Source organism: Protopterus annectens, chromosome 1.part1 (assembly GCF_019279795.1).
Source record: "Protopterus annectens isolate FY-2018-M chromosome 1.part1, PAN1.0, whole genome shotgun sequence".
NCBI lineage: Eukaryota > Metazoa > Chordata > Ceratodontiformes > Protopteridae > Protopterus > Protopterus annectens.
In genome coordinates, this window is record NC_056726.1 from 667717804 (window position 1) to 667745313 (window position 27510).

A 27510-nucleotide genomic window follows, 5' to 3' on the forward strand; every position below is an offset into this window, starting at 1 on the left:
CACAGAGGTGTGACATAATTACTTGACTATGTCAGTAATTTTCCTAATCTATCATATTATCAAAGGCATCGCATAGTGCAGGATGGCTGTTGGTCGTTGAAGAAATGGTTAAATTACTTGCACTATTCTAAAAGTGAGCAAAAGAACTGTTCTCAAAGTGAGCAAGTAATTAACAACAACCATATTAACCACTAGATATGTTCATTAATTAACATGACTATACAAAATAACTTCAACTGGAAAGATGTAAAGTAGACAAAGTGCTTAGTATGTCCTCATAATGAATTTCATGATATAAACATCAGTTAAGTGAAATGTGCAATCCTGTCTGTCTTGTTGTAGGCATTTGCTTATAGGCAGCAATGTTTCTATATTCACCTGCACAATTTTTAGCACAGTATTGCCTTATTTCAGTGGTAACAGAGTATTGTTTCTTTAAAATAAAAGCAAAATTGTGGATATCACATGACACATTTATGCTTAACTGCACTGGAGTTTAATCAGTGTCCTGGTTACCTTGTGTGCATTGCAGAATACTTTACAGTAAGAATAGCTTAAGAGAGCATCACACAATGGACAAAAAGTTAACACTTTATTTCATAGAATACATTTTCCTAATATCCACCAGTGAAATAAACAGTATATTTAGTTAGTATGACTTCATAATGTAGTATTGAGTGTAATAAATAAGGAAAAGAAACTAGTTTGTGTTCTACCCCATAGACACACACACACACACACACACACACACACACACACACACAAAGTTCCACTATATGGACCTATGCCAAGTGTTCATGTTACCAGAAAGGTCTTGGATTACTCATGATCTGTGACTATATAAATACAACAGATATGAACAAAGAAATCCAGAGTCTTGGAGAAGTGATTAGTCATAAAGAGCCAGAGACAGAGAGAGAGAGAGAGAGAGAATCAGTCATAGCGACTCATACTTCTCATTGTCTGCAGTCTCAGCTAAAAGGAAACAGTAGACAGTAAAAACAATGATGAGTCTTAAAACGGTCAGCCTGGTTATTTTTATTAGTATCCTCCTTCTCTGGACCCATTGCCAGGGTAAGACTTTTTGAAGTTTTTCCTTTGTCTCTCCCTTCCTATTTGGAAGGGACAATGTGTGCTATAATAAATATTGCTTTCTAGCTATAATATTGCTGCTTAATTCTTTTACTGCACAGTTTTGGTCTGAGACTAAATGTAAGCTCTTGGAAAGTTTCCAGCTTTCTCATTGTGACAGTTTACTAAATGAAGAACAGATGTTGAACTTCACATACTGCATTAATGTCATTATTTAAGTAACAACATCCTGCCAAATGCTTTCCATTAATAGTGAAGAAGTAGTGACAGGATAAAACAAAACACATTTACGAGGAGGTTTATAAGCAGTGGCAGAATAAACAGAAACAGATTTATAAGGGGATTATAAATCCCCTACTTCTTTTATTAGGTTTTAAAGCAATATCTATGTTTTTGCATTCCTTAAACTAGTAATACTCAGTTGTAACAATTACAGATCATTAGTCATAGTTTTTGTACACAATGAAGTTATAGTGAAAAATACATTGTATTCATCTGATTTAAGGTTATAGCTCTGTAATGTGATATTTTTTTCCCATGATGTTGATGTATAATGCTGTAAATTTACAGCAGAGGTTAAAGATAAGCCATACTCTTCATCATCCTGTTTACATGGAATATCCTGCATGTCAATTACATGTGCTTATGTATAGTAAGCCTGAATTATTGAAATCAAGAAACTAAACTGATTTTGATGGTAACATAGCAATGGAAATACTTTACTCCTTAATTTTGTCATGTAAGAATGAAAATATATTAATGGTGTAATGAACATCATAATATTCAAATTCAGTGGCTGTAAATAATGCAAAGCAGCAAATAACCAAATTTTAGTAAATGCAGAGTGCTGCATTTATACTGCTGAGTAACATATACGAAATACACTAACATATACAGCAAACAGTGGCCAGTGTAAAACTTGGGTGTAAGAAAACTGAATTCTTAAGAAAGAAACAGCATCTAATACATATTTTTTATATTTTATTGTTTAATTGATATCTTTGAGTAGTGCTACTATGAATATTGTCATGTATAACTTATGTTTTACAATAGTGTATGCATTCCTTAACAGGTACTATAGCAACAATGTATTAAAGGATCTTACAATAAAATGTGTATGTTGTATCAGCAGATGTGAAGTCTTACATGCAGGTAATCATGTATTACATTTTATCTTTGACCTTCATCCATAATATTGGTTAAGATGTTCCTGTTGTTAATGAAACTTGGTAAATAATTTTCAATTCCATTGAAAAGTAATTGCAGCAAAACACTTTTAGGTTGTAAGTATTGCCATGCAGCTTGTAGCACCTTTCCTGAAAATCATACTGTGCTTAGTCCAACAAATATCTTGGAAATAGTTAGAATATCTGTGATATAGTGATTCAGATAATTAAAGAGTTTCATATCAGTGTAACATTTTAAATCTATATATATTTGGAGATAAGAGCCACTTGTTCAAAATAGAAGTGGGGGAGTATCAAAACAAGCATTAATGAAATGCGTTATTCTGTCAAGACAATAGGCCCAGTATGACATTATTTCATAGGCTAATTCAGATCTGCTTGTACACTGTGCTTAAGCAGTGAAAAGAAAGAAAGATCTGGGTGCAAGCTCAGGAAAAGCAGAAAGGATGGTCCAGGCATGCTTTTTGCAACTTTTCTTGACAAGAAATGTATGTAAGAAAAATAAGGAAAGACTGGAGAGATATGTGAACTGAAAACAAGGCTCATCAGTAGCAATGCTTGTTTGGGGTAAAATAAATGAGCAGTGGAGATAAGAGATAATGGTGCTGGTACTAGCCACGTGGGTAAAGAGCAATACAAACTGAAAATGCAAGAGAACCAAATCGTAGGAGAAGTGGCAAGTTTGGGAAAATAAAACAGGTAACTTAAGGAAAGTTCTTAAAACTTATAAATTACTGTTTTAGTTGTATTTTATGGTTCTGCTTGATTTATGTTCAGCCATCCATTCTTTGATTGTACTTACTATATTTTCCAAGCTGAAAGAAAGCATATTAAGCAATAAAAACAGATCAGGGATTAGTTCATAGCAGATTTAAACAGGTAGAAGATGAGAGAGTCTGGTCACACCTGAAGGCAGAACATGTAGAAATAGAGTGATGGTGGGAGGATGACATAACAGATGTAGGAATACAAATAAAACAAGGAGTAGACATGTAGAAAGGAAGACAACTACCGAAAATGAAATTGAAATTGAAGAGTTATCAGGGTACAAAAGAGACCAATAAACATGGCTAAATTACAGGTGAAACACAATTACAAAATGGATGCATCTTATCCCCAACTGCAGTACTCTGTACTCCAAGTAGGACAAAAGAAATGAATACCCCCCCATAAGTGAAGTTGGTAGCTGAAGTGAAATACACATTGGTGTACTAACCTGAAATAAACGTAATCTTATTTTATTTTTAATCCACACTAAGTGGCAAAACATTTATGAACCATTTATTTTCTTTATGTAAACTGTCCTACAGATGTTTCTTGCTATTACTGTGGGTATACTGTGAACGCATCACCAAATTCACAAGAAATGTGTGTGCTCAGTACATCTAGAACCATCCTACTCACTCACATTTGTGCAGACAGGCGCACATGACTGTTGAAGATGGTAGGAGAGTGGCACTGAATATTGATAGATGGTGGCAGCTGACATAAAAGGGGGATGATGATGATGCTATTGTTGAGCCAGACAAGGAACTGAGTACACTTTATACAGTGATATTAATTTAAAAAAGTAACATACTTCTTTTTAAAATCATGACATGATGTCCGAAAGGTGCTTAACAATTCTTAAGCATCGTATCAGTGCTGTTGAGAACGTGTCTCTCAGAAAAGTGGCAGGAAGCTGTTAAACCATCTTAGATGCCTCATTTTGGCTTTTTAAAATTTGTCATTGGCTTTTCTATGGTCTTCTTGGGTGGCCACTCACTGTATGGTAGCAGACAGTGTATCATGGCTTTCTAAGCTCTAAAATGCTTTCCACTACTATACTGTTTTTTTTTTTTTCTAATTTTTGAAGTACAAGGGAGCAGGTAAAACTCCATGTGCTACAAAGAATTGTGATCTGGTCATTGTAATCATAACCAGAATATTATATGGTCATGAAATGGATGCAAGATTCAGCTCTCAAGCTTCGTTCTCAAGGTGAATTTGTTGATAGCCATGACTTCATCACATAACATGCTGGTTATGATCAAAGACATTCATAATCCTTCATGTTGGTCTAAAAAATGGAATGAATCTGTACAGATACTAGTTGTTATGACTGTCTATAGTGTTAATCAGTGAAATAATTAGAAAGTTGCAGATAAATTAGTTCAGGAATTAGTCAATTCCTGAATTATTGAACAAATACAGTGCACATTTGTACTGTATAGCAGTTCTAGGAGCAGGGAGTTCAAGTTCTGAGATAAGTACTTTGGGGTCAACAGTATACTGACGAGTTTAATTTGTGATTCATTAAAATGGATTTCATACTACTGGACTGTTTATGTCAGTGTATATCTCAAGTGGTGGTCAGCATTCTGTGTACTGTACTCTGAATAGAACTCACTATTATTAATTTGCACTATGCTATTTATCTTGTTTAGCAGACATAACATGTTGAGCTTGGTTTGTATTATTTCAGAATGCATTCTCTGAATTGAATTTGTGCATTGTAATCTATTGTAAACTCAGTATTAGACTTACAGTGAGTGTGATACTGAGTCTACAATAAATTATGCTGCTCACATACTACATTAGGAGTATACAAGATTATTAGTTTTGCATTCTATCTTATGATAGGGTTTCATTATATCCTAAATTCTCCTCTACTTTTTCAGTAATTTCTTAACTCTTTATTGTCTGAAACAGTCATTATATGCACCTGTGTCCTCCTTTTAACTTCTCCCTTACAGTTATAAATCCATTAGTGGAATTCCAAAAGAAGTCTGAGACTCCATACTGCAAGACACCAAGCTCTTAAAATTTTGGTGTTGTTGTTGTGTTTTTTGGCTTTTCCCAGTTAGGGATTGCCACAGCGAAACTCTGGTCCGCTAATGATTGGTAGTAGATTTTTACGTGCCGAGTTGCCGGCCCTGACGCACAACCTTCAACAAAGGTACGCCCATTCACACATGCCTCCACACAGAAGACGCTCTAGCTGAGAATCGAACAGGACAATGTCTTACTGTGAGGCAACAATGCTACCGCAGCACCACCACCGCAGTCTTATTTGAGAATAAAGCAGCAAAATGCAAAAACAAACCATTAGGCATAACAAAATATGCCTGCAGGAAGGCAAGCCTCTGTGGACCTCTGACACTAGAGGGTTGCACTTCCTACACCCATGCCACACACACACACACACACACACAAACACGCACACATTTTTATATATATATATATATATATATATATATATATATATATATATATATATATATATATTTAATTTGACATCACTGTCTGTCAGGGAAGGGGAATTTTTCTGAAATGCTTCAAGTTCAAGATTGACATATATGCCCCTCTCCCCATCACTCTTACGTTGTTACACTTCTGAAAAGTCAATTTTCCTTCTATGAAGATGCACAGGGATCCTCAGCATCAGTGCATCACACCCACCATAATTCATACAATCAGCTCATGATTTACTGTACCTGTAGTGCTTTTAGACTGTTGCATTTTTGTTTATAGAAATGCTCTTCTGATATTTAATGGTTTTGATAGAATTTGAACTGATACACATATTCAAGACACAGTGATATAAGGGGTTACTATGAATAATTATGTCATATTTTATTGGCAAGTGATTAATTGACCCCAAAACATCTCACACTTTGAGATGACAAACTCAAAACAATATCACCAAGTTTGAAAATGGGACAATCCCCCAATACTTGTCAATTTGGTTGCTAGACCCACATTCCCAAACTATATATATATATATATATATATATAATATATATATATATATATATATATATATATATATATATATATATATACTAACTCTAATATCACACATCTTTTTCAAGCCTAGATGCCAACATACTTGTCTACTTACTTTACATCACTATAATATACTAGTAGTATGGCATTATTTTGTGCTTCTCTTTTATAGCAAGTTGGAAGTAAACATTTTGTACTATGTGGATTAGCATGTTTGTAACATATGAAACATATGATATGAACTACTTTAGTAAAAAAAGGTTCATGCTATCTATGCCAAGACAGCAAATAAGAAATTGATGCAGTGTTGTATGTTTCTTAATACCCCACAGCAAAAAAGCAAAAAAAAAAAAGGCAGGGATTTAGCAACAGTTTAATACTGAATAAAAGCACTTTAATTAAAAAAATAATAAAGCAAACCAGTATAAGAGCCTTCATTCATAAACTGATTGGCTGGCCACTCTCCACAGTGTTAGTCAAACAACCAATATTTTCTTATAAGAAGATCATTAAATTAAAGCATGCCATTGTGTCCATGCCTTATGCTGAGGTAGACAATGCTGTTTAACTGCAAAAAGTGAAGGACATATAAATGTGGTCATTACAAACGGTGCAGCTTCATTAATGATTCTCTAGGTCTTTCAGTCTTACTCAATGCAAAACCTCAAGATCCACAGGGCATTTCATTTATATGTCTAAATAGTGTACTTTATATAGATGAGTGTCTGATCTGTATGCCATTTTAGGTAGGTAATGCAGAAACATAAAGCATGCAACAGGCCCCAGTGACCTAATGGATATGACATTGACCTCCTAAGCCAGTGACTGTCCGTTTGAGTCCCTACAAGCATTATTAAAAGAATGTTAATAATTCCCATTATAGGAATTCAACCTCTTATACTAAGTGTGAAAATACATTTTATATGTTGGAAAATTAGTTTTAGTCATCAAAGTAAAGATATTGAATTGTTTTTACAAAACAGAAATTGTTATTGACAAGTTTTACTGGAGGCCTGTTGCTGACTATGTCTGAATATACTGTAGTTGTTCATTTTAAAATCGTTTTGTTTGCTTGCTTGCTTGATTTATTTCTTTATTTCATTTGTTAACTAGAGCAGACTGATTCCAATAATATAACCCTTTTCAGTGGCCCAGAGAAAAAAGCTCCAAACAAGACAATAAATATATAAAACCAAGAACAAAGATCAATAACACAATAATGCATATGTGTAAACAAATAATGTCAACTGAAACAGAACACAAACTTGCAGCAATCAAAATATTTTAAGAAAATTAAGAATAAAGCTTATTATTATTATTATTTACATATAATGCAAATGAGTAGTCTAAGTTGTAGAAAAGAAAGAAAGTGGTGAGTAATTCAGGGGAAAAGAAGTGATAGCTAGAATATAAAATAAAGAAAGATTTTAAACTAAGTAACTTAAATGTGAAAAGTAAAACAGATGTTATATAAGCAAAGAAAGGAAAGACGCATGACATATTTTTAAATAGTGTATATGCTTGATGGTATAGTGAACTTGACTTCAAATATAGAAATAGTGTGTATGATATGTTCAACACTGTATATTAGGGCAATTATTACTGCATACTGAATAGTGTTTAAGTAGTGATATAAATGCTTTAGCACTAGTTTTGAAAATGAAACCATTGAAATATTAATTCTAGTAGTTTTGCACTCATGTTTTATGGCGTTATGCATCTTTATTTATTCTTCCACTTTTATTTTAAAAAGTATCTATACTGCATTATTGCTTATTGGTTCTAGCAAGGTGTCATGTGATAATCTGACACAGTTTAAGGTGTCAGATAGTGGTATATAACCAGTCTATCTAGTTCACTCAATCTGTGAATTAAGATACTTAAGCTGGATTTATTATTTGTTTATTAAATCACTCCTTTTTTGCACATTGTATTTTGTTTAATTTCTTTATAACACACATTTTGAAAATATTTGTTTTAACCTTAACATACTTTTTTAATTGCTATTTAGATAATGCATTATGCTTTTCTCTCTTGCAGCTGCTGGAACTGGTAATATTGCTGTGGACTGCACTCCTTTTTTGCACATTGTATTTTGTTTAATTTCTTTATAACACACATTTTGAAAATATTTGTTTTAACCTTAACATACTTTTTTTAATTGCTATTTAGATAATGCATTTTGATTTTCTCTCTTGCAGCTGCTGGAACTGGTAATATTGCTGTGGACTGCTGCCTTGATGTTAGCCAAGCCAAAATTCCTGTTCATATTATAAAGGACTTTCACCTGCAGACTACAGATAATGGCTGCCAGATACCAGCAGTGGTGTAAGTATTCAAAATGATTTCTGTGACTCTTCCTACATCCACATTCAGAAATGTTTTAAAGATTATATTAAACAAAATGCAAAGACTGGTATAAATGAAATGGAATTATTTCAAGGCTGTGTAGGATTATGCCTGTTTTCATGCATCCTGATACAAATTACATGTCCTGGCATGATGTGAAAAATAAAAAAAAATGCATTTCTGTTTATAATAATAACAGTTTTAAATCCCTTTAATAATGTATGAGCTGTGGACTCACAGGCTAGATTACTTGAAGGGGTCATGAATAAAGAAAGCATGAAGGTATACAAAAGACCACTGCATAGTTGAAGAAAGGGTGAAAAGTAAAGAGGGCTAGAATGGAGATAAAATGTTCCCTGTGCTAAAAGGGCAGATAAGATAGATTAATTTCCCCCATCTTTCATTCAGCACATGTACTATAATAATACTGTGAGGTAGTTCAGGTAAGTAATCTAAAGAAATAATTTGTTATTCTAAAAGAAAAAAAACTCTGCTCAGAAACACCGTTTTTGAAATGAAACACTATGGCACAGCTGCAGCAGTCTTTCTATGCTGCCATAAAAATACAGAGTGAGGCATGAATAAATTGTTCTCCATACCTATCATCTAAGGTGGCAATAGTGTGCCAAAAGATGGGTGGGTGATATCGATTAATGATGGGTTGTCTTCTTAAAACTGCCTTCCCTATAAAAATGAATCTGAAAATCTTGTAAAATAACTTTGCTTTCAGTGTGTTATTAAAATAGATTTGGCATTGTTTTGGCAATAAATATCTTTTCTTTCTATTTTTTAATTTGTTAACTGAATAGTTAGGCTGGTCTGAGGAGTCTTCTCAGTCATGACAGAGGCCACATGATGAAGGGTAAATACAATATATATATATATATATATATATATATATATATATATATATATATATATATTTATTTATCTGTGTGTGTGTGTGTGTGTGTGTGTGTGTGTATGTATATATATATATATATATATATATATATATATATATATATATATATATATATATAATTTGCTGTAGTCAGTCAAACAGCATGTTTTGGAGATATGAGAGGAAACCAGTGATCCCAGAGAAAACCCAAAAGACATGGGGAAATCATGCAAAACTATACACAATCAGTGAGGAAAAGTAAGAAATGAACACCAGTTTCTTGAAATGTGAGGTAGATATCTTACCACTAAGCCACCAATCCACTCTTTCTCTGATGTGTGGAAAAACAAATTAATGTAACTGTGAGTTTGTTGTTGGTGACATACTCATTTTAAAGGGAGCTGTTTATATATGCTGTACAATGTGAAGCAGGCGCAGTAAGCCATAGATTTGCTAACAAAAGCTTGTTATAATTCATAGAAAGTAGTACACAATGGAGCAAGATATTGTATGCTGGCTTAGCTTATCATTTAGACATTGTACTATATGCATGGAGTTTATATAGAAATGACATTAATAAAAGGAATGGCAATGGAGTACCAATCACTCTCAACAGGCTAAACCATGGGAAGCCAGCTGTATATTACTACTGGTGCTACACCTGACAGTCAGCCGATCTGCCTCCCCTGTTAGTATATTGCTAACGATCACAGCTAAGCAAGGCAGTTATACAGCAAAAACAAAAAGAAAAGAAGGATAACCAGATAACCCCTCTGTTGTACAGGACAACCCTCCTACTGCCACTAGAATACTCTAAGGAACAGACAAACCTGTTGTCACATCCAAGCCTGCCACCCTCACTTAATGATAGTAACAAGTTCTGCTCTGGTCAGTGGAAGTTTGCCATCAGCAGATTCCCTCATTACAGTAAGGAGGTCTTTATGAGTCACAGGCAGTCAGTAGTGCATACCAAAGCTCATCATGGAAAGGCATCTTAGGATTTGTACCACACCTTCTCAAGTAGTTGCATATGGCTATGTGGTAAGACATCCTGTAAACCCTAAGCTGTGTCATTACAGTATGCTCTATGTACTGCTGTCAGACTACATAGTGTTTCCTGACAAGCCAAGCCCAGGTACACCAGACATGCCAAGCACAGGTACACCAGACATGCCAAGCACAGGTACACCAGACATGCCAAGCACAGGTACATCTGGCTTGCCTACCAGTCAGTCCATTCAAGAAGACAGGATGGCTTAGTACATATAAGTCTCTCTGTGATCCACAAACAATTAGTATACATAAATAACACAATACATTTTGTAAACAAGCAAATCAAAAATAATTAAGTTTTGCATCTCATTTTCTTTACTGAATTTTGATGACAAGAAAATAATTTACACTTCAACATGTTGGCTGCTATTTGAAGTTTCAGGCTTCAGCAGTAAACCGCAATCAATTAGTCCCTATTTATGGTCAATATTGTGCAGCGTGGTTCATATTACCATTTAGATATCTAATTGTAGATACATTTTTAAATGGTGTCTTAATGGTGAGTGATCCAAACATATGTTTAAGCATTTCTTGTTTAAACTCTACCAGAATTTGCCACCACAAACCATGATATCCTGATCAAAAATCTGACTTTAACTGTGGCCTTTCTACCACAGTTTTCAAGTGGTTATCCTCTAACCTTGTATGTCAAACTTAGGTTTCTCTCTAGTAAGTTACTCTCCTAGTTACAGACTGATGTCAACAGTCTCATGGTGCTCACATATGTGAGAGCTCATTCAAAGTAAAAGTGTGAAACAGTCTCATGGTGCTCACATATGTGAGAGCTCATTCAAAGTAAAAGTGTGAAGCATTATGATGCTGACAATATTTGGCTGTACTGCTCTTTTCCCCAGGAGCATGTGTCTGGCTTTATGGCCCTTGATTACAAAGGGTTCAGTATCTGCTCTTAAATGCATCTGAATTAAATGATTATTGTCCTAAACTGCATATGCATATGTTACATCAGTGGGTAGTAGATTATTATTCACCATTTTGGTCAAATTTGGTTTGTATTAAACTGTTTCATTTGAATTAGATGCAATCTGGTTGTATGCTGATACTATAATACTATATACCTCAGAAACATTAGGAACAGATGTGAGTTTTCATATCAGTTTTATACTTGTGATTTGGATTTGGTCAGCATTAGGTCTTGAGTTAAGGTTTGATTTATAGTTAGGTTTATGCCTAAAAAAGTTTTACATTCAAGATTAAATATAGGTTTAAAGAAGATGTGAGCTTTAGGGTTAGGACTAGGTATCAATTAAAGTTCGGTTTAGGATAAGTCCTACAATTAGGTTTGGGTTAGGTTTATGGTTAGAGCTAGATTTAAGGATATGACCTACAATATGGTTTGGGCTAGGTTTATGGTTATGGTTAGATTTAAGGATATGAGCTACAATTAGGTTTGGGTTAGTTTTATGTTTATGGCTAGATTTAAGGATATGACCTACAATTAGGTTTGGGGTTAGGTTTATGATTAGCACTAGATTTAGGGATATGACCTACAATTTGGTTTGGGTTAGGTTTAGGATTAGAGCTAAATTTAGGAATATGATTATGATGCTTGCAGCATGTTGTGTCCTATGTGTGTTGTGTGGGGGACACTTGTCTTGTCATAAGGCAGTTAAGAGTTAACACCTTAATTCTGCACATTGTTTTATGCAGACTTTAGTTATTCACTTTAATTTCTTTAAACATATAAAAACAGGATTTATCAAACTTGAGGCCACATAAGTGCACCTCATAGGTCTAGATATTCAAAAGACCTTTGACTCCTTAAATTGGGGTTATTTATTTAAAGTCTTACAGTTATTTGATCCCTTCCCCTTTTTTTATAACAATGATAAAGAAAATCTATGAAAATAATCTAGCATATGTCAAATTAGGTCTCTTTACATCCAAAGCAATCCAAATCACTAGAAATATTAGACAAGGATGTCCCATGTCCCCTATCCTACTTGCTCTGGCCATAGAAATACTTTCCATTTTAATACGTAATAACCCAAAGATAAGAGGTATAAATATATATGACCAATATATTTCTAAAATAATGATGTTTGCTGATGATGTCTTACTTACCTTACCCAACTCTAAGGAAGTGTTAGGTGAAGTGGATATAGTAACAACAAATTTCCAAAAAAATCACAGGACTCTCCTTCAACAAATCTAAATCAAAATATGTATTATTAAATAAAAAAAAGAACATACAGGTTCCAGTTAATCATATTATTGGAAACCACGTTTCAACTCTAGACTATTTTGGAATAGTCCTAGGCAAGAATATAGAGGAAACCTTACAGTGTAACTATGCTAAAGCCATAGACTTAATCAAGACATTAATAAGCAAATGGAATAATTTGTTTATAACATTTGAAGATAGGTTAAATCTGATAAAAATGGTTTTGTTACCTAAAATATTATATATAGCACAAGCCCTCATACTTCTACCAGGAAAAAAAAATCCTTAAAGAAATCACTTCAACTCTGATGAAATGCTCATGGTAACCCAAAATAAATAGAGTGGCATATTCTCATCATATCAGAAAATGGGAACAAAGGGGGTTAAAATTCCCAGAGACTGAAACTTGTATAAAGGCATCTATAATTAAAATAATGATGAATTGGATAAATCCTAGATACTCTTCCAATTGGAAACAGTTATACTCCATTATACTAATGAATGAAAATTATTTATCAAAGAATACTTTGGTAACTGACAAAGATAAAAAGATATGGCACTATCTAAGTTTAAATTTACAGTATAGTACAACAAAATTAACTAAACTAACACTAATAAACAATATTTTTGATGTGTTTAGAAAATTCATTAACACAAATTTAGATATAAAACTGTGGCATAGATTTTTAATACAATTTACTATTACAAGGGATTTCCCTGATAAAACACATAGAGAGATTTTTGGTTTATGGAAAAATAATAACCTATTTTGTTGGTTGCAATGTATTGAAAACCAACAAGCTTGGAGCACACAAAGTATATTGTCAACCTATGGCCTATCACCTAATGACTGGTTGGTTCTTCAGAGTGTCACGGCATACACTAAGGATCTGTTTAGAATAATACATAACTCATCCTTCAAAACCATACCAAAATTTATAAACTGGATTTTTGGAATTCTATATAGTAATATCAATGTTAAGAATGAATTATCATATCTATATAACACTTTAATTGTCTATAAGTCAGCTCCTAAAGATTCTTACTGGCAATTCCTAACTAAAAGGTTTCAAGTATCATTATAAATGGAAGATAAAACAAACATTTTATTTTCAGTTAAACTAATTTTTTACTCACAATTCTGGAGGATTTTTCATTGGAAATTTCTAAACAGATCCTTTTTGACACATGGGAACTCTCAAAAATGAACCCTTCAAACAGCAAGTTATGTTGGAGATGTCATCTGTCCACTAATGCTGACTGGTCTCATATTTTTATGACTGTACTAATATTAAACCATATTGGAATGATATTAACAAATTTCTTCAAGCTATCTGTACTGATATATTTGTTTGGACAAAGTCGTTACTTTTATTGGATGTTATTAATAGTAATAATATAAAGAAAGATGACCTGTACTTATTGTGGACAATGTTAGCAATAGCCAGAAAATGTATAACTAGAAGATGGAACTCTTATGTAGCACCCACAATGGAGGAATTCCTATCATCACTGAAGAAATGCATACTAATGGAGAAAAGAACTAAAGAGTTAAGAACTTTTCCTAAGCCATTGGTTAATAGCCCGTGGAGGAAAGTTTTGAATCTGATTGATGCCATACAGATAGAACTAAACTCTTCCTAACTATCATAGTTTATATATTAACTTATTATTTAACTACAAATGTTTTTGTCTGAATCCTTTTTGTCAGGCTGAATGTAAATACTGTAAATAGTTATTGAATGTTATGAATGTATTAAATTATTGTGTTATTTCATCAAAATAAAAATCATTTGAGTAAAAAAAAGAAGTGCACCTCAACAGACAAATAAAGTGCTGGTAGAAAATTGAGAAGAAGGATTACTCATCCTGGATTCAGAATCATGAAACTATTAAGTCTGCATTTTTTTCTTCTAAAGGTATAGTTAACCAGTACTTTTGAAATAGCAGTATAAAGTAACTATGAAGATCATTTGCTTATCTTAAGCATCATAGCAAAAGATCAAACCTCAAAACACCTTTCTCTTAATGAGGCATACAGTATAGCTGAATGTTCAGCCTTTTGTACTGACAATGTGGCACTAAGATTGAAGATGTTATTATATTTATCACTCAGTTTCAAGATTAATTTTGTTTTCTTTGGCTAATCTCAATATTAGGTTTATTACTAAGAAAAACAGACAGTTATGTGCTCCAGATAAATCATCCTGGGTACTCGAACTCATGAGGAAAGTGAAGAGAAATTGTCAGAAGCAAAAGGTAATGCCATTATTCTAATTCATTTCAGTTCTCCTTGGTAATGCAACTGTGAAATACTCTTGTTGGGGAGTATTTAATTTAGTTTATTAGTGGGAGGGTAACAGATAGATATGTTAGGGCATCTTTTAAGGATGATCAGATTGGCAATACTGAACATTTGTTTTATTTAACTCTCACTCTGCAACAGTCTACTGCTTTATGTTATTTGTACCCCCATCTATTTACCACAAATAAGTAATGTAGTTATGTTGTGGAACAACCATCCAGCTCATTCAATCCTTTTTGTTGGAACTTGTGGCCTTGGAGAATGCTTAATATTGTATGCAGCTCTGGCAAATCCATATCTATGGTCCTTACAGACTATAGCAGGTCTCCCCATTTTCACATCCAGGAATGTATCGAACATGGGGAACAAGGGCAGGGTGAGTCCCACTTAACTGTGGAGAAATCGATCATCAAGTTAACAGCATACCTTTCCTTCAAGAAACTTGAAATCCGTATCCCAGTGTAATAGCTTATATATATATATATATATATATATATATATATATATATAGAGAGAGAGAGAGAGAGAGAAAGATACACACACACACACACACACACACACACACACACACACACACACACACACACACACACACACAACACACACACACATACACACACACAAACATGTATATACATGTAACACAAATGTTAATAAAGTATGTTTTTCTGTTTGTAAAGGTAAGCTTCTTCCATAATCTTTGGCGATGATATCTAAAATATTTCCACTTTTCCATCTTCTATTGTCATTTATTTAGGTTCTTATTCGAAATGTTAGTTCTCCTACTGGTGAGGTCCATAAAAAGACTTTTAAATGGGATGGGATCAGACATCGCCTTATAAATTAGGCAGATATGATCACTGAGTTATGTATAAGACACAGACTGTAATAAAAATTCCAGAAGCTTTCTGAATAGTTTGTTTGCCATCTCTATGAATTCTCCATGAAGCAATCATGGCAGCCCTTCAACTTGTTTCAAGTGGCTGTTTTGAAGGCTACAGAAGGTGGCAATGTATTCAATAACTTTTCATTGCAGTGTTTTCAGAGATTGTTGGTTCATTGGATGATCACTTAACAGCATATACAATTCTGGAAATGATATGTATTTTTAGAAAATATAACAATTTGCAGCATACTTTCTGATCTGTTATTAGTTGCCTTAACAATTTTGCCTTAGTGTATAATGATGGTGTCCTAGTAGCAAAGATTAAACCAATGCAATTCTTTGCTACCCAGAAGCCTTTAGAAATTCTTATGCAATAAATGCAGTTTTCATTTGTGTCATTTCTGGTCTGAAACTAATAATTCTAAGGACTATGTAGACCACATAAAAAATCATACTTATATTCTAATACACTGGGATGACACGTACTGTTAAGTTTCCCTTTAATTATTTTACTATTCTGAGTCTCTACTGCCTTGGATATTTTGGTTTGATGGCAGCATCTATTTAAAAATCATTTATTTCATTACTGATTCAATTACCTTTGCAACAGTGGTTGCTATTCTTAGCAATGGGCATAGTCTTCTCCCTTAAGAAAGGAGTTTACATCTGTCGTTTTCAGTCTTTATGAATCCTAATCTTCAGTAATGATTTTTAATTTTTTGCATAGGTTACGCAGTGGTTCTACTTGATTTATGTTCTGTTCTTTAAGAATTATTTTTAGCATCATCTTTTTTGTTATTTTCTATATACATAGTCAAGATCGAATATCACAGTCAAATAACCAAGTCAAAATACTTTAAACAATAATCTCCAAACATTCATAAACAGGTATAACAAGACCATAATAACAACATCTCAGTACATGACATACTTGTATTCAAATCTTGATAGCATCAGTGAATCTGTACTTAAACATATATATCTTGATGAGTTCCAGTTTCCTTATCATTATAATATAAAAGTAATACTGCAGAATTATCTAACATAACCTTTATAACCTCCATACATGATCATAACAATTCATCTCAATAAAATAAAAAAAAACAGTAAGACTATTTAGTAGGAACATATGATGCTGCAGTATAGTCTTGCCTTTATTAATCATCCCTCTTGTATGCAACAAAAGGTAAATATTGCCATGTCTGTTGTCATAAGGTAATCTAATGTTGTGGTGATCTCCCACCCACCCAGTTAACCCACGGTATCACCAAACACAGTATAGCCTAAACTTGTGGGGTAGATTTGGGATGCACAGCTAAGATAGGCCTATAAAGGCCCCATTGCTCATTAGCTTAGATACACATATAAACATATGAACCTCAAAAATAAAGACAGCAGTTAACAAACCCTGAGCTCATAAAGGATAAAAAACTCAAACAATACATGTTTCTATATTGATATGCAACTATAAATAAAAATAAAAAAAACAACAAGCTTCTATTTTATTCTACCCTTTACCAATAATATATTGTCTGGCTTGGTTAGGAAAACCCGCCTTATCCAAAATGCCAGCAATCAACACAACAAATATTTGAGGACTCACCTGATCAGACACAACTGCATCCAACCAAAGGACACATATTTTTCACTCCTCAGCTCATCTCAAAATTCCTCTACCAATCCAAACTTCAGATCCTTCTGAAATATCCAGTCAACTTATAACAACACTAACCAGTCACCAAGTGCAGCAAACCACAGCTGAGTTCCAAACACAAACCAAGAAACTGCCACGACACTTTTCCTGTGAATAATGACCTGGGAACAAAGCTTCCAGTTAAAACCAAGTTTTAATGTGGAAAGCTGCCATAACACATTTTCACTGTTAATACATTAATGTGTTGTGGCAGTTTTCTACATTACACTTGGTTTGTGTTTGGAACTCAGCTGTGGTTTGCTGCACTTGGTGACTGGTTAGTGTTGTTTTTTGTTGCCTTTATACCAGCCATACTCTTTTTTTGTTGTTTATCCAGTTAACTTATGTTACCAATCAACTCATTGGCCCAATTTATCCGGTTCTATGGTAGTGGTCTTTTTCTCTATGGACAAACAAAGATCTGACCACAAAGACAAGGTAATTACTCAGCTGAGACAAACTGCAATTATTATAATAGCGTCAGATGCCTTAATATTCTATTACAGATATTAAGAAATATTCTATTAATAATAACAACTGCTGGTATACATGTCCAAATAAGCCAACCCAATCATCCCACACACAAACAATTATAATTATCATTTCTTTTTATAATCCAGTCATCCCAAAAACTCTCATGGATCAGACTCCTGTATAATGGAATGGGGGCCTTCCCTCTCCCATGTGAAAACCATATGCTATATGAATAATGATGTAAATGTCATCAGGTCTAATTCCATTTTACTTTATTTATTTAGTTAGTTAGTTAGCTAGTTAGTTACTATTTGTTCACCAGGTAAGTGGACTGGCTATTGACCCTTTTCAGCCACTATCCAAGCTCAAATAGCAGAAAATACATCACAGGCTTTCAATCAACAGCATTATATACAGCATGAATATATAACAAAATTTAGAACATAATGGTAAGCTTGAATGCAAATAGGGTAAGTTTAAAAGTCCCAGTCAGATTACATTGAGAAATTAAAAAATATATAGAAAATGTAATCTAATATAATGATAAAAAGCAGTGCAATCATACATGTAATACATAAATTCCTATATGCATGTAAGATATATGCATATAAGATGCCACATAAAAACGGTGAGAAATGTTTCTGGAATGTATTCTATTATTCACAATATGGGATAGCAAGTTACCTAACCATTGTCATGGTAGTAGTTGCAGGTAGATTCAGTAAAGAGATTAGGAGCCTTAGATTAGATTATGTGGCTTTTCTTCCATAAACTGGTTTATCTAACTTTCTTTAGAGATTTCTGCTTCTGAATCATGTTTGCTGCTTTCAGAAATAGAAAGCAAACCATTCATTTAGTAGATCTGTACATTTCTTCATTCTTTATTGCCAATCTCTGTACATTTTCTTCAGTTACAGTATGCCATTGTCTATTTTTTCTTTGCTCTATTATGAATTGACAGATTATTCTATTTCCCTTCTTCTCTGAACTTGCACGCCTTTCTTTATCCTGGACACATTTTCTCACCAGACTGCTGTTAGATTTTCTTTTTCTGGATTTCTTATGTTTCTTAAATACTGATCTGTCCCTGAACTTTGATAATGCGTCATAACAGACCTCGTTCTTCCTCCTTTTAGATCTGCAGATAGGATTTATACTGTAAGGTGCTCAGGTATAGGCCTTAAATCTGACATTGCTAGCAATAATTTATTTGAGCTGGTCAAGGCTTTCAACTCAAGAATCATACCACCAATCACAAAATGAATATGTGATGGGTGATCATTATTAACAGCATATGGCAAAGGTGCATTACTTTCTCAAGTAATATGCAACACCTGCCACACTCAATTAACATTTACACTTCATAGTCAGAGCATGACGTTATGGGAAAGAGTAGTGGAAGCTAGGTTAAGAAGGGAGGTGATGATTAGTGATCAGCAGTATGGTTTCATGCCAGGAAAGAGCACTACAGATGAATTGTTTGCTCTGAGAGTGTTGATGGAGAAGTACAGGGAAGGTCAGAAGGAGTTGCATTGTGTCTTTGTGGACTTAGGGAAAGCATATGATAGGGTGCCTAGAGAGGAGTTGTGGTATTGTATGAGGAAGTTGGGAGTGTCAGAGAAGTATGTAAGAGTGGTACAGGATATGTACGAGGGTAGTGTGACAGCGGTGAGGTCTGCAGTGGGAGTGACGGATGCGTTTAAGGTGGAGGTGGGATTACATCAAGGATCAGCTCTGAGCCCTTTCTTATTTGCAATGGTGATGGACAGGTTGACAGACGAGATCAGACAGGAGTCCCCATGGACTATGATGTTTGCAGATGACATTGTGATCTGTAGTGAGAGTAGGGAACAGGTGGAGGAGACCCTGGAGAGGTGGAGATATACTCTAGAGAGAAGAGGAATGAAGGTCAGCAGGACTAAGACAGAATATATGTGTGTGAATGAGAGGGAAGATAGAGGAATGGTGAGGATGCAGGGAGTTGAGGTGGCAAAGGTGGATGAGGTTTAAATACTTGGGATCAACAGTTCAGAGTAATGGTGAGTATGGAAGAGAGGTGAAGAAGGGAGTACAGTCAGGATGGAGTGGGTGGAGAAGAGTGTCAGGAGTGATTTGTGACAGACTAGTACCAGTAAGAGAGAAAGGGAAGGTCTAAAAGAGGGTAGTGAGACCAGCTATGTTATATGGGTTGGAGACAGTGACATTAACAAAAAGGCAGGAGTCAGAGCTGGACATGGCAGTGTTAAAGATGTTAAGATTTACACTGGGTGTGACGAGGGTGGACAGGATTAGGAATAAGTATATTAGAGGGTCAGCCCAGGTTGGAAGGTTTGGAGACAAAGCCAGAGAGGCAAGATTACATTGGTTTGGACATGTGCAGAGTAGGGATGCAGAGTATATATGCTAAGGATGAAGATTCCAGGTAACAGGAAAAGAGGAAGGCCTAAGATAAGGTTTATGGATGTGGTGAGAGAGGACATGCAAGTGGTTGGTGTGACAGAGCAAGACGCAGAGGACAGGAAGAAATGGAAACAGATGATCCGCTGTGGTGACCTCTAATGGGAGCAGCCGAAAGAAGAAGTCAATGAGCATTTTTGTAACCACTGACTCCCCAAGATTTCATTCACCTCATTCTGAACTTAGTACCTACTAGTGCAATCTTAACAACAATAACAGTCTCTTATCCAAAACTATTTTTCTTAAAATCTTAGTACAGAATGTCACCAACCAAACCAGACAAATCTGGCACTGAACTCTCATTTACCAAACACTCTTCAATAATCTAACAAATACATAAAATCATAATATCTTAGGGCCAAACAGTCTCTCTAAATTCTCTCCTTACTGTTTTCCAGAGAATATTGTTGCCTAGCTGCCATTAAGACTTTGCAATAATTATAATAATTTTGTAACTGCATATGAGCATATGCACTTTATTTAAACTTACTGAGTCTTGGAAAGAATGCTGTATTTTATTCAATCTGTATTCCCTTTAAAACACTTTACCATCTATAGGTTTGATACAGTTCATCAAATACATAATTTGAAATAAAGATGAAAATTCAGTGGTCCACATTAATTAATTAATTTTTATTTTCTTGCAGGATAGAATTTTCTCAAAACCAAAAATCAGCCAAAATGAAGAAAAACACTATTTTTTGTTCAGTTCAGCACTATTTAGAGGTTAATACTTTCAAATTAAAAAATATATTTTTTCTCTTTAAACCACATTGCTTAGAATGCAGAAGGAGTTAATTTCATCATCAGGTATTGCATCTCTTGATGGGAAGTGATGCTCTAGAAAGCAATTCCATTCTACTTTACACAGCTACACCTAATCACACAGCTCTTGACAATTCTATCCTACTGTAGGAAAAAAACGTGAGTTTTTTCAGAGACCTCCAATAGTTATAGCATGGGTTGCAAGTGCATTTTAAATTACACTACCAAGGTTCCTGCCTTCCCAGTCCATCTTCACTTGCATTACTCTGCACCTCTTTTGCACTCGATTGCCATACTCTAGAACTGTCATCCCAAATTCCATTTAAAAAGATTACCCTTTTCCTCACTAGCTAAGTGTAACCACTTCAATACATTTTGTTCTGTAACTGCTGTGAATTCGCTACTATATATTTAATACCAAAGATTTCAGAGAGTCCATACCCTCTCCAAGCATTACTTCCCCACATTTGCATATCCCTATTCACTTGGCTTGGGTCTATGACAAATATATACTAGTTGGTATGCTAATCCCTTTGGAGAACACAGTATGATTCTTTAATTTCCTGTTGGCTAAACCAAACCTGCTGCTCCCTTCCTTTTTCAGTGCCAGCTTTAGCAGTGAGGGCAGACAGAAACTGTATTCCTGGATCACACCCAAATCCAAATTTTCCTGCACTTTTTCTCACTTGGCTTATTTAACTTGTTGCAACATTTTCTAAGAAGGCTGTTTGGTTGGACATTGGTTATCTGTCTCCATATGGTGTTCCACAAGTTGGGTACCCCTGTCTTAACTCTAAATATGTCCCCAACTCTAGTAGCACTGCCTGGGTTTCTTGTGCTCACCTATAAGATAGCTGTTCTGACAGCACTTCATCGTCCACTGTAGTGTCAAGCTGAGATTCACTAAAAAGACACTACATGATACCTCCATAATTTTCCCTTCCCCTTCTGAAAATAATGAATACCAATGGTCCTCTATCATGGGAGAGCTTCATAATGATAAAATCATTCAGAAGTAGTTACTAGGCATGCACTCCAGGAGGCAATTCAGGAACTTTTTTTTTTTACAATTGCCAGAGAAATAGCTTTTCAAACGGCTTACTTAAAGTCACACAGTAGGCAGAGGAAGGTTGCAGGAATCAAACCCTGGACTACAGGAAACAGATTTATTTCCCTCTGCTAATAGTCCAACTAGTGTAGCTTGTGTTTCTGCCCCCTGTTTGGCAACTCCATCACATAACTAATGCTGCTTACCTTCCCTCCAACAAAAGAAATGCCCTTTCATGTTGCTTGACCCATATTTTGCTGAAAAAGAATAATCACTATTACCTTTAGTCTGATAATAATTCTCTGACACCCTTGCTGTCTGGTCATAAAAAAAAAATAATACTTAAAGTAAGCTATGAAAATAAGCATGTACAACACAGAAGACTTTTTTGAGAATTCTCCTCACATACCCATTCATCGAGAATTAACTCTAGTAGCCCCCTCATCCTGTGACTAAAAAGTAGCTCAAACTATGAAAACAATGTAGATTCTTGGGGTACCTCCCTGTAGACAAAGGAAAGACAGGGCAGGTACTTGGCCCACTCCCACTTAAACTGTTTAGTGACTGCTCTCAGCATGTTTTTAATAGTAGAGTTGAACATCTCCAGCAAACCGTTTGTTTGTGGGTAGTAGGATGCAGTTTTTAACTGCTTTATCTTACACCACTTCCACAAATAGGTCAGCATGTTTGACAAGAAGTTAATCATTCTTTTCATGAGTATCACCAGTGTCAAATCTACAATGCTGACAATTTCTAAAAGAAGCATTTGCCAGTAGACTATTCTTTTGGTGCAGAGGGATAATATTCTGGCAATGACTGAGGTGAACTAAGTTGAACCTCTGGCTCAGGCAACTGACAAAGCTTGCAGGTACATAGCTGAATGAAGAGGTAGTGCACACTGATGGCTACTGGTGGGGCTAGATGGAACAGAAGAGGCACAAGCTCAAAGCACACATACAGAGCACAAATTCCAAGTGGAAACCAAAGAAGCTAATTGTAGTGCTTCACTATGTGTGGGCAGAGATTCTCCTGCTGATTTATGTCCCTTGCAGAAGCAAAAGAAAAAGAAAAGGCTACAACAATATCAACTGCCTGACCAGTTTACAAGAATTGTTTAGCCAAGCAATAATAAGAAAAGAGGCATAGTGGTAGGTTGTTCCATTGGACCTGAAGCCATTCCACTCCCGATCATCTACTCTTTGTAAAGGTGAAATGAATGGCTAATAAGGATACCTGGGCAGGAACAAATAGATTATAACACTCTTGCTAATCCATAAATGCCTAGGTCCATACCCAACAGAACAAAAGGAACAATTGGATGAAAGTACAGGAGATATCCATCAGGTACAACAAAGGTGAAAACAAAACATTTCCCATGTTTTCTGCTTCAAAAAAAAAAAGAACATCAAAGTCTTGGGGGTACCCCATGGTATAATCTAAGATATAACTCTTATCTGTGATTTTGGGGTACTCTGAATACCATGGCTACCAGCCCATATTGTTTTTCAGTAGCAAGTAATGTCTTCAAAGCACCCCTAGCTTTGTCTGTTGCCTTGCTAACTTTTTTAGCATCAGTCGCATATCTTACAGGTCAGCTTCAGGTTTATATCACATAATTGAACTTCCAAAATATCAAACACCATAAGCTCGAACTTGGAAGTGCAAAATGTGATATCATCAAAAGCTCAGAACAGCAAATTATTTCCCAGGGAAAACATTTGCTGTTCTGAGAAACACACACACACAACACAAGCACACCCCCTGATATGGGGGGCTGTGCCCCCACACACCCCTACTTAAATATACCAACTCCGAGATTGCACCACAGTGGAGGAAATAGCGAAGCCGTGGAATGCCCCACCAAATTCTTGCCCTGGGTAAGAATTCGATATTCCGAGGCTTCAATATTGTCAGCATTTGAGGTTTCAGATTTGATGAAATGCCGTTCAATGTTGTGCGGTTTCACAGTTATGATATAAACCTTCATGCTTTTTGTAATACCCAAACAATACAAATTTTGTGACGGCTCCTTTTGTCTTACTTTATACCTAGACCAACTGCATAAGAAATATTTAGAGTTATGGCCAGAAGTGCCAAATTACAGAACCTTGGGATTACCAGGTGCTGCATAACTAATCCATAGCCTGCCATCAGGAGTCCATTCTTTGTAATATAGTACCTTGTCCCAGTATACAAACTCCTACTGTCTTTAGAATCTGAAGTCCCGAGGCTACCTATCTCAAATTTTGTAAGGAAGAATCTGAGGGCCGTAATTATTGCAGCTTTCTCTTTGAGATCCTCCCCAGTTCCATTTCCATTAAAGTGTCATATCTGTTAACAACTGTGAATCAGATTTAGGATTATTTCTACCAGCTATGCGTGCGAGTGCATGCGTTTGTTTTGGGGGGAGTATGTCCATTATACTTGATAGTTCACAGGTGATTTGTGGCAATTTTTGAAAAATTATGCAAATAAGGCAGGATTTTGCAGCAGTCCAAAGAGCAGAATATGTGAAAGAAGAAGCAGCAGGAAACTGAGAGAGTGTAGTGAAAGTTTATGTTGTGCTGGGTAAAGAGAGGAGGGTTAGAGTGTAACAAATGTTTGATGATAGGTGGGAAAGGAGTAGTCACACAAGACAGGATTATTAGTAACTTGAACAAAAAGGTAATTGGTTTGCTTTTTTTATATCATCTTACGCTTATGAAAACAATGACGTAGTAAGATGACCCTAAGTGATTTCCTGAAGTCCAAGTAGTTTGCTGTGTCCATTATGATTGGTGGTGGGGCTTGCTAAGCTTTAGGGCCTGGGATTGAGAAGCTCTGGTTATTGCACTTTTGATTGTTTTGATGATGTGAAAAGTGGAAGCTTGAACTGGTTACAAATGAACACAGTAGGTCCTCTCCCTTATAATGAATCTGCTAATCAAATAGGAGAATATACTTTGTTTAAGCAGTTTAAATAGTAGGGTGCTGAGGAAGAAGTCACTTTCTGTTGACTGGGAAGCCAGATGGATTTTTAAGTACTAAGCTACGGTGCTCGGACTTATGACCTATGGTGAAGAAGCAGCAAAATTGCTTGGAGTCAGCCTGTAAGGGTGTGAGCTTCTTCTAAGAGGTTGAGGCAATAAGAGAAAGTGTGTGCTCTATCTGTGCTAGGAGAATACCATTTCCTTTGGCTTTTCTTCCAGCTGAGACAGGTGAGGAGTTTACCCCGTATCATCTGTTGGTGCTAATATGTATGTTAAGATTGTGATATAATGTGGTGTTGACTGTCAATTTTTGAGCTTCACCATTAATGAGGAAATCAAACATTTATCCTACCTGTGGAATGTTGCACACCATGGAAACTGCTTATGAAAAACATTATAGCATTGTGCTTCACATCACATTTCAGAAAGACAGATAATATGTCACATATAACATATATTATTGCTTCTCTCCCTTTCCAAAAAACAGAAACAGTAATTATGTATTATTGCATATCACAGCTCAGGTTCTTTTTCTAAAGTAGTTATGTAAACAATTTCATATTAAGTCAATTTTTTGTTGATATCAGCTCTTAGCTTTGTTAATGGATATAACTCAGATTACTGTAAATTTATACTGTTTCAGTCTCCAACAATTAATAGTTTAAATTTGTTTTCATGCTTTCTTTCAGAAACCATGCCAAGCCCTGAAAAAACAGGCATAACAATCGACATTGGCAGCACTTCAGGAAGGGAAACGTGGCCGAGGTCTTGTAGGAAGACTTTGTCTCTTCTGTCTTTCATCTTATCTGTCTCAGGCACAGTATACTGATATAAAACTACAAATGTGAATCTAAGATCAAACAAATGGCATATACCTCCCACGGGCCAGGAGACCATATCTTGCAAACATGGAATTCTGCAGGGAATTTATCCAGCTATATAAATGGTTAAATATTCCTCACATGATGTGCTACAAAATAAATGAACTCTGATGCAAAAAAAAAATGTCCAAAAATTACATCAGGTGGTTTTCTTCATTTAACAAGAGTAATGACAAAGATCTGCTGTTAGATGAACTAAATGTTTTATTGATAAACCCTTGTTCTGTCAATATCGTCCATGACATATGCTTGTGTGAATTAAATATGAAATTTTTGTTAACTTGCCTAGGAGTTCAACTGTCCATGATGAGGATCTTCCAAAGCTAATTCCAACATTTAGTTTTTATATTGAAACTGCAGGAAAGATTGCACAATTTTTAGTTCTGGGACTAGTTCCTCACTGTCCATGCTGTAGAAAGTACATTTACTTTAATGAAAGTGGATAAATTAGGGCATTATGATTTCATAAACAAAACCATTTGCCTTAGTGAGTTTCAAATACAACAGAATGTAGCAGGTTAGCTGCCATTTAGTTACAGAAGGTTATATGTTACTTCACTTTAATTTAGAACAGTATTATTTTAGTGCATTTTTATTTGCAGAAATATGTGTTGTGTGCAAAAGAATCCAACCCTCCTCAAAGATGTGTGATATAAATTTTGTAGTTATTCGGCAGAAAATCTACAGTATTTTACATAATATCATTATTCATCGTTTCCTGTATTCCTAATTTCAAATATCTGCTTGTACAGTGATATTTTTTTCATTTGTATGTTCTCCATTATGAATGGCACTTTCTGAGAGAGAGCTAAAAAGTTCATTACTAAAAATGTGTGTGTGTGTGTGTGTGTGTGTGTGTGTGTGTGTGTGTGTGTGTGTGTGTGTGTGTGTTTAAGAAAATCAGTATGCTACCTTATGTAAATAACCTGTGTTTCTGAAGGGTGAACAGTTTTTGAGCATAAAATAATTGATTTTCTTCTCATTTGTTTTAGTGAGCTCTAAGAAAATCTGCATAGATTATAGCAGTCCAGCAAGATCAAGTTTTCCTATTTGTCATTACTGTTTGTTTTCACCATATATTAATTCTAGACTAAACAATGAGGACATATTAAAGTGATATCACATTTTCTAAGTACTCACCTACATACACTATACTCAGAACCTCACCTTGATTATTGCCTTATGAAATGCACAATTCTTGTGAAATGCACCATTTTCTGAGATAAAACATTTACTGTGAAGGAAGCTGTAGCCCTGGGATGTGATTCATTATTAGGTCTTTGTGTTCTGTTTGGTCTTAAATATTGAATTATGGCCCATCATTTTCCAGCTTACAGTTGCTGTTCATCTCTTATAAGACATTTAATAATCACTTTGCACAGTGAGTTTTTCATGAAACTTTTCTTACTGATTTTCAATAGAATACTTAAATAACACCAAGTGCAGTGCACCCATATAAACCAATAATGATTCTAATACATAAGAAAAACAGTACTAAGTTATAGTTTGTTCATGGTT

The 27510-nt window shown here is 35.0% G+C and overlaps 1 protein-coding gene across 1 annotated transcript; it reads left to right on the top strand.

The window, feature by feature from the left end:
- Positions 1–886: 886 nt before the first annotated feature.
- On the top strand, positions 887–26084 carry LOC122806798 (C-C motif chemokine 19-like). The gene is made up of 4 exons (XM_044077520.1): positions 887–1074; positions 8249–8375; positions 14674–14773; positions 25801–26084. Exons 1-4 carry the CDS (start codon positions 1005–1007, stop codon positions 25831–25833), a joined length of 330 nt encoding a protein of 109 aa, XP_043933455.1. The 5' UTR covers positions 887–1004; the 3' UTR covers positions 25834–26084.
- Positions 26085–27510: the final 1426 nt, after the last annotated feature.